This window comes from Morone saxatilis, unplaced genomic scaffold, assembly GCF_004916995.1.
Source record: "Morone saxatilis isolate NCDOM2014 unplaced genomic scaffold, NCSU_SB_2.0 Contig24, whole genome shotgun sequence".
In the NCBI taxonomy this organism is placed as follows: Eukaryota; Metazoa; Chordata; class Actinopteri; family Moronidae; genus Morone; species Morone saxatilis.
The window spans coordinates 4,706,461-4,715,845 of record NW_023339807.1 but is presented as its reverse complement, the minus strand read 5'-3'; the positions used below and the strand labels follow the sequence as shown (position 1 = coordinate 4,715,845).

General features: G+C 40.8%; 1 protein-coding gene across 1 annotated transcript in view; it reads right to left on the bottom strand.

Annotated features, from left to right (window-relative positions):
- The window catches only part of si:dkey-122a22.2, a 20,295-nt gene extending 11,192 nt beyond the window's left edge, over positions 1-9,103 (bottom strand). Inside the window, exons 1-7 of the mRNA XM_035671553.1 lie at positions 8,990-9,103; positions 8,150-8,306; positions 7,869-7,940; positions 7,668-7,744; positions 7,028-7,128; positions 4,787-4,903; positions 3,719-3,793 (exon numbers count right to left, since the gene is read on the bottom strand). Coding sequence (XP_035527446.1) covers positions 3,719-3,793; positions 4,787-4,903; positions 7,028-7,128; positions 7,668-7,744; positions 7,869-7,940; positions 8,150-8,306; positions 8,990-9,049 — 659 coding nt within the window. The 5' untranslated portion in view covers positions 9,050-9,103. The remainder of the gene's footprint in view (positions 1-3,718; positions 3,794-4,786; positions 4,904-7,027; positions 7,129-7,667; positions 7,745-7,868; positions 7,941-8,149; positions 8,307-8,989) is intronic.
- Between the last annotated feature and the right edge of the window lie 282 nt (positions 9,104-9,385).

Here is a 9,385-nt window from a genome sequence, read left to right as displayed (position 1 = left end):
TGCAGAGGAAAGGGATGAAGAGACTTTCAAGTGGTGCTCCTGTGAGGACCGAGTTGCACTAAACACAGTAATGGTACATTAAAACGGAGAGTTTGCCAATCAATCAGCATTCATTAAATTGTAAGGACCATCCCATTAGACGAGAGCATTCCCCACTGTTTCTGCTCTCTGAGCAAATATATTCCCCATGGGGTAAATTAGTTTTAGACTCCACTCGCACACACACTCAGCTGCAGAGAGACAGGGGAAACACAAACACACACACACTTGTGTGTAAACGCACAGCTAAATTCCTTCTTTTAAACACAAGGCGAAAGAATTATCAGTGTAATTCCTTTAGTGATGTATATTATTCTGGTTCTGGTATTTTTCTAATTCCAGTTCAAATTTCTGACCAGTGATGGTCAGCAACAGAGTCAGAGAGCCTGATTATTATTACCAAAAGAACACCAGAAGTGTGTCATCATGGTTTGGGCTTGGTTCCTAAGGTAGGGCTCTAATAATCTGTTGATTATTTAATCCATTAATCGCTATCAGAAAGATTCCCCTCACATTTTCCCAAAGACAGTCAAACAGTCCAAAAGCCAAACACACTCTACAATTATAGAAGACTAAAATAATGAAAAACATTCACATATGAGCGGCTGGAACCGAGGAATGTGGGCATTGTTTCTTTCTCTTAAAACGATGCTGTTTTTTGATAAGGGAGGGGATATTCAAACCACGTTGACCTGTGAGCAGCCGCAAACATTCAAGCCATGCTGGCACAATACAAATGGTTTTCCACAGGACAGCACGCAAAGTTGTTTACTTTGATGACGTGTTCCAGGTGTGCTGGTTCACACAAACCACAGCAAAGGCTGTTGTTAGCAGTTTGTGCTAGCAACCATTCCTCCCTGCAGTATTTAAAACTGACCTGCTGACCAAACAGTGCAGAATATGCCCATTTCTTGCTGTGCAGACTATAAAATTCTCCTGCTGGTTCACCAAAGGAAACCTTTTTAAAATATTTTTTCATACCTAACAGTACAGCCACATAGGAATACAATCAACTCAACAGTACAGAGATTCGGGTAGAAGAAGTACTGAGAGCTGACCACTGAGAAACTGAAAATAAAGCATCCTCTCTAGTCACCAGCACAGACACATGTGGGGCCAATCACTTGACTTAAGCGAAAGAAACAGCTTGTTTGAGGGCAGGGAGACCAGGCCAGAGCTCTGACCTCAATCCCATTCAACATCTTGGGAATGAACTCCCAACTGATGGTTTTATGGCTGAAGGTGTGCTGTTACAGCAGTATATCACTGGCCATATCTGTGGAATTAGATGTCCTTCAGTCACATACAGGTGTAATGGTCGCATCCTGCAATGCAGTGCGTGTTTTATTCCAGCAATGTAAGCAAACGAAAGGGATGCTGTACATGCATAGCGAGAGGTTATGTGGTAGAGAATATTCCTGTCTGAGTTCAAGTGAAGAGATGCAAAGTTTCCACTGCTTGAGCTGGTGAAACAAAGCGCTGTAGTGACTCAAACCAATGGCTCTCATCTAGAATGCAATTTGTCCAGATGTACGCCGGGGCTTTTCCTAATCTCTGATGGTAGACCCGCTGCTTGATTTTTCATCAGGGAGCATTATCTATGCCCAGAAGGAAATGAGACACATGCCGCGGTGTCTGCCGAGGAAAATCCCAAATAAGAAAACTGACCCCTTACAACAAGTGCAAGCGAGCGAATGCCTACACACACACACACACACCTACACACACACACACACGAAAATGCCATTCTCAGGAGAGATGGCGATTCATTTTGTAGGATGTAACAGAACTAATTTTGGGAGTGAGCCTCTGTTAATGAGCAGGTCTTTGATGTGTAAATCCTCCGGTCCCAGTGCAAAGCTGATACGGTCTCCCCACAATCCTGCTCAGGTGCAGCCCTGCTCCCTTCTGCATTACTTATCTTGTGTACCGAATACTGTAAGACCTCCAACAGCTAATAAACCCCTATCTAAGAGAGAGAAATACACACCTACGTACATGCAACCTTGCGGAATAAAAAAAAAAGAAAAGCAAGTTGAAGAAGGCCACTGGCACCGGGATGCTGTGGTGCGTATTTGTGCTCCATCTCATATCTTCATACTGTATATCCCATTCCTGTTTCTATTTTTACTCCCCCGTGGAAATCAGGCACCGATGATTAAAAAAAAAAATTTACGAAGTAAATGCAAATCTTCGGTTCATTTCATTTCTTCATTGCTTCTCCACAGAATAATTGGATTGTGGCTGCACTGTCATGTACTCAGTGAAATGAATGCCTATTAATCAGTGGATAATTGGACACATACCCCTGATAAATGGTGCTGCTCCACTTTGAGTCACGTACAAATTAGGCCATTTTCAGGGATCCATTTCTTATCTGGCTTGACTCATGCTTATATAAGCTGCGAGCTAATATTGGTGGACCCAACTACAGATGCACTGAGTCATGCCCAAAATGAGATTACTTGATTTTACCACACGTCTATGATATCGAAGCACACATCAACTCCCTGCTGGTTTCTACAAGACATCACAAAATATAATATACTATGAGAACAGCACTGCAGCTAAACAAAAAAGGTAAGAACTAGCATAACTTCCATGGCTGTTGTTTGGTAAAAATGGTGTGAAAAATAATTAGTTTTCACTTATTTTATCCCAAATTGTTTAGGTAATTATTTACAGGCGAAGATACATTTCAAACAACGGACACTGCTATGTTGCAATAAAAATGTCTAATGGGATTTAGGCAAGGAAAGCCTTTTGATCTGCTTTGTGTGTGACAAAACAAAACACTACGGATGCACTCCAGAGATTTGTTTATTATGTTGCTATCGCTGCTAGGCTGTCAGCTACATCTAAAAGCTTAGCATGCGTTTCTAAATTATATAACTGATTAATTAAAGTCTCTTCAGCAGTGAAATACCTTTTAATGATTACACATGACATGCTTTACTTGTAAACAATCTGAGATAGTGTTAGTGTTGCACAATTGACACTTCTTTCTACCAACATTCCTCCTCTACACTCTCGCTTATCATTAATAACCCCCCCCCCCCCGGTATGATAATTAATGCATAATGAGATATATGCTGTGACAATGACTACCACTTGACATATATCTCGCCTGGAGGATTAAAGCAGTGTTATTACACTTGCTGTCACTCAGTCCCGACCACCGCCACAACCCCCGATCTCCCCTCATCTGTTTCATGCTAAAAGAGTGCGATCAGCTAATGAGTTTCTTTGGCCTCCAATTAATCATGCTAATGAGCCCCACCCAGCGAAGATAATCAACTCTTCTCGCCATAAAAGCCAATGAGGGAAGAGTTTGGAGCTTGACTCATGAAACAGCGTCTCTGCCTCCACTCTCTTCATCCTAATCCCCCTTTTCTTGAAACATTTCCCTTTTTTCTGCACCTCTTCCCTGCCTCTCGTGTTTTATCTGCTACTCTCTGCCCCTCAGAGCTCCTTATCGTCCTCTCTGCTCCTTTCCACGCTCCTGTTTTCTCAATCTTCTTTTCCATTCCGCTCTTTCACATCCCTCCCCAGTTTCTGCTACTTTAACATCTCTCCATCTTCTCTCCTCTTATGTTTTTCCCTCATCTTGCTCCTTCCTCCTTCTCCTCTTTCCCCAGTTCTGTCCTTCCTACATCCCTGAAAGCAGCTATAAACTCACCAGTACTCTTTCCATTGGTCCTCCTCAAAAACGTCCTCTGGGATGGGATCAATCAGCACCAGGTCTGACACTTGCCTGAGGACAAAGAGAGGACACGCACACTCAGATGAAGTAAGACTCATTGACTACCCTTGTCCACTGTACCCTTCCGGCCCGGGCCGTAATGAGTGTGAGATGGATGTCATCATCCCAACTGCCTTTCTGTGGATTCATCTGTCCTCTGTCCCTACAGACAGATGACCACACGTACACCATATCCAGGGGCAATATTTCCATTGGGAAAGGTGTCATCCACTCACCACTACTTAATTTTCTCTCGTAACGGCTGCAACATTGTGCCTGATTAAATACTAAATCTTTCATCCCTGGTACGGACTGCTTGTCACGTTAATCACTACGTTGTCTCTGAGATGGATGAGTTATGGGGGATGATAGGAATGGACACTGGAATATATTTTTTGTTAAGTGCAAGTTTGGGAAGCATTGCATACGATATGCTTTAATAAGATTGCCTATTTTTAAATGTTATCATAGATTAGTCACTTTTGTACACTTGAAAGAAAATTCTGGTTATATTCTATATTCTTATATCATCAACAAATCCCATGAAGAGACCCACACAGCCATAGAGCTATATTATATATATACTTATATATAAATAAGCAGTTTTATAGTTGTAATCTGTCATAAACCAGCCATCAAATGTTATTATATACTGGATTACATAGATTCTGTTATTATTAAAGTGGTATTTCAGCAATTAAATACTGCACTTTAATTCATTGGGAGACTCCTAAGATACAGATGAAACAAGAATGGTCAAAATGTTTAGTAAATAAATCACTTCTACAAATCTTTCAAACTCTAAGCCCCCAGTTTGTTATGCAGGCTTTCTGTTATAAATTTTCAGCCCTCAACTAAGCCGAGACTTAACAGTAGGCACAGATTATATTATACAACTGTTTTCACAAGCTGAGTAGTACCCCTCATGACAAGTACAGTAAACTGGCCTTAATGTGTCGACATGGTAGAGCTATCCTTTAGGTATTTCCATTATTCAATACTTACACATCGTGAATGTGGCTGTAAAACCTGCCGTTGAGCGCGCCGAGCTCAGAGCCCACCAGGATGAAGGGCTTGGCTATCCCGGCAGCCTGCAGGAGTCTGTGGAGATCATCCACCATCCTGGAAGACAACAACACTAATCGGTCTCCACACAAAACCAGGACATGCTACAAACTGGGCCAAGAGGTTTATTTATTCGGCTAGCTTGGACTAAGACTCCCAGCATGAAAGATGAATATGACAGGCCATCATTAATCTCATTAATCTCTAATCTGCTCATTAACAGGTTTATTAAGAACCCACTGGGGAGTCATTACGAAAAAGCTAAAATAAAAAAACCCAAGGAGGAAAATAAGAAGTGTTACAAATCGTATCCTAAATTAAGAATGGTAACAACTGAATGAAAGTTAAGGTCAGCAGTATTTTTAGTTTTCCATTTAATCTCTCTCCAGACATGGGACCAAAAAAACAGCACTGCTGAATCCCAAATGACACTATAAAGGAGGGGACTGCTGGCTCCTTTTCAGTGCAACCCGCAGGACAAACAATCCCCGGCAAACTTATATCATCAGAGGCAGCATCACCATTACATGAGACGCAGCAGCTCCTCTCTGAGAGCCATCTGCTGTCCTGGGTTTGTTGTGCTAATAAATCAAACCTGAGGTGTCACACTGAAATGAAGAGTTTTCACAAGACTCCAAGGGTTAAGGTTAGGTACTCATCAAACTCCTTGAGATATTGAATTCTGGGAAATTGATTGCTTGCATCTGAAATGGGCAACAGTTCGCTTTCCGGGCCAGATGCCAAGGTGAACTAGACTGCCCCTCCCTTAGGCAGATTTAAGGCTCAACAAACACACTAAGATGTCAAGGGAAGGAAGATCACAGCCCAATCCCACAGCAGTGTGAGGCAGGGCAGGGCTTCCTCAGCAGGGGAAAGCAGATGTCCATGCACACATCAGTCTATGCTGCCTGGAACATTAATGAGAATCTCTGGCAGCCACATTATCAAGGAAATATTGATTGCCAGTGCATAATTACTGTACAGTGGTAAATAATAAAAAACTGAATCTGATGTGTGTAATAGCACTGTATGTAGTGTAACAGGCTTGGTGTTTAGCTTGACGCAGTGTAATTGTCAAACAATCTGATGGCTGTAGTGCTGAAATTATCAATTTATTTAACAGATATTTCACATAAATCATGAATCATCCAAGTCAATTTCTGAGTAAAAATCCCATGGTTCCAGGGTGCCTGGATAGCTCACCTATTAGAGCTGGCATCCCATGTACCAAAGCTGAGTCCTTGCTGCAGCAGCCCTGGGTTCGACTCCGACCTGTGGCCCTTTACTGTGCGTTGTCTTCATAGTCAGTGATCAAACTGGGATCACTATAAATTACAATCAATAAAAATAGCCAAACCTATTTCTTCCCTTGATTCCAACTTCCAAATATAGCGATAAAAGTTTCAATATTCCATTCTTGCTTTCGTTGAGGACCCCCTACAACCTACTCAAGGACCCCTATTGGTCCCCGAACTCCAGTTTGAAAACCACTAGTCTAGCCGGTTATCATGCTAACACAAAGCACTGCTGAGGCTGATGGAAATGTCTTTCACTGTGCAGGTATTTAGTTATTAACCAACGTTTTAGACAAATTGAAAATTTGACTTGATAATGGTGCTAGGTGAAACACAGCGGGATCAAAGTCATTAGAGTTCATCCTCTCGGAATTTTGTTCCAGTCCATCTAGCAGACGTTGAAATATTTCCATAAGTAAACACTGTGACCTGCTGGTGGCACAACAGGAAAAGTCAGCTGGTTTCATCCTCTGGATTTGTACAAAACTTTATGGCAATCCAAACTAAAACTTGTGATATTTCAGTCTGGACCAAAGTGGTGAACCGACCATCACTGTTGATCCCAGCTTCTCAAATGTACAGACTGGATTTTCTCTTTTTTATATCTAAGTAAAATAAATATATTTGAGACTGAGCTCAACAAGCAATATAAAAACATCTTTTTGGGCTGTGGGAAATTGTAATGGGCATTTCTGACAGCTTTCTGACATTTAGACTAAAAATAATTTTTTGATGAATCAGTAATAAAATTACAATTGGCTGCAGCTGTTCTTTGGGTTGTTATGCTCAAACAAGACTGGGGACTTTGTGCACAGTAGCATACATGGCAAAAACGTGTTAGCCCTCATTTTATGTCACATGCACTCAAAATCAGTAGTATACTAACCTTCCAGTCGTTGACATTCCCCAAACTTTCTCAGTTCCTGTGGTTTCATTTGGCATCAGCCGCTTGCTAAAGCCCAGTCCCATCCTGTCATAGGTACAGACCTGAGCAGTGTGAAAAACAGGGACACCATAGGTTTAGAGGCATTTTTAAATAACACCATGCTCTACAGACACATAAGATGCTCTCAATAGGAACTCCGCCCCCACCCTATCCTGTGTTGGCACTTTAAAAATGCATGAAGGCTGAGTAACACTGAAAAGTAAGACACAGATACTGGTGTAAACAGTGCACTGTAACTTTGTTTTGTCACTGCTTATGCGATTGAGTTGTTCAGATGTATCTAGGCCCTTCCCCAACAAGCCTGTGACCTCATTTGGGTCACATTTCAGACAAACAACATGGGGCAGACTGTCAGCCCCAACTTTCTGCTGTACTGAGTCCCTGTTGAGCAGATAGGATGTGGCAGAGCCACTGCAAGGACTGTCCCTACATGCCCCTGACAGCAAACAACATGGCCGCATTAGTAGTAACTGATTCTAGAGAAAGTTCTCACAAGTGCACTTGTTTTAATATAGTAATACATAATATAAACATTTTATTACATTCAATAAAATCCACAGCAATAGTGTAATTTTCTCACCTTTGTTAGTGTGGCCACACTTTCTTGGACATGCAACCAAACACCTGAGGACATTCCAGTTGGTGCATCCAGTATGACTAAAGAAAAACAAACTGGTTAGGGTGGGCTCAGTTAAAAAACAAACGCAAGCACACAGACTTGGAGCCATGTGCTAGAAATGTTTTTATAACTTGCAGTTTATGGAATATCTATCTTTCTTACCAACTGGTTTTCCATGTCCTTTACACAAAAGATGCATCTTTTGACCCAAACCAACATCAACAACCTGGCCATCTGGATGTAAGAAGGAAAGGAATAGAAAGAAAGGTTATGCTTCACAGAGGACTTCTCATTTTGGCTTTGACTCAATAGAAAAACCTACAATCTGCCACTGGAGGCTACTCAACACAGATAATAAATACATTAAAAAAAAAACAGTTTGCAGGTTAATATAAAATTAAACTGAAAGGAGCAATGGCTTTGTTAGCCTTAGATAAGAGAACCTTTCGGCAAGAGCATCTGTCCTTCTCTCTGCAGCGATGCATAGTTGAGGAACGGAGGGATGATGATGATTAAAAGTAAACATTTTCCAATGTTCATGAGCACAGAGCCGTAAGACACTCTGCCTCCAGCTTGTCTGTGCAGTCTTTGGTCCGGTTCCTAGTTTATGTAGAGAAGAAAATGCAACGTTAACTCAAACATTAACCTGGCTTCAGCATCCTAGAGCTGGTAAAAACATATATATTTTATCTACATATATATTCATTTCATATACACTTTTAACCTAAAATAATTGCACAACTGTACATTTGTGATCTCACTTTGCAATGTCTGTGGTAATTCCATGCCTGCAATAATATTTGACTGTTATCAAAACCCCAAAACTTTTAGTTAGTTTCACCAGGGTTAACCACTGTGTATCTTTGTGGAAGAGTTGACCCTTTCCCGAGTAATAAGCCAAGTTCTGGCCAACGTTGATATTTTATTGTACTAAGTGCATGCCGAATTAAAGAATCTTTAGTAAGTATTTGTTAAAGAATATATGAATAGGGTTACAAGTAACTAAGCTGTAAATATGCGAAGAATTATTAAAATTGCTGTTTTTTTTAAAGGGGATTTGGCTTCTCTTCTCTCTACAAAGCTGACAGACGCTATAACGTTACTAGTGTAAAATCAATATGAGAGCAGGATAAAGCCCGTGTCTGACATACTGTGATGGCAGCATTTAGTCTGAACCAAAGAGCACGAACAGGTTGAGTGAGTTAGCTGTTTGCTAACAGAGATGTGCTGTCACATGTACAGTATTGGCTTTTAGAAGCTAACTCTTGTTAACGCTGCATTACCTTTCTATCGCCATTGACCGGCTCATTGTTTGACGCTTGAGCCTCGGTTCTTCTACGCATTTTCAAATGAAGTGTAGTAACAATACGTGCATAAACTACAGAATGAATGAAGTTGTAGCTACTTCCTGGTAGAGGTACAGAAGCCGGCAAGAGACAAACCTTGCCTTGAGCGTTGCACTATTTTGTAGCACGTTATGTGTGTACTTTCCCATTTCTTTCTCTTCCTTATTTATGAATCACAAAAACGATATGAATCACATTAATTTCAAGTCAAGTTAATGCCAGAAATACATTTGTATGTTGTTTGTTAATAAAAGTTTTCTTTTAAATTAGATTATTTATCTATTTTGTTTGCCTAGATCACTTATTAGTGTTTTTTTTTTTACTTACAATATC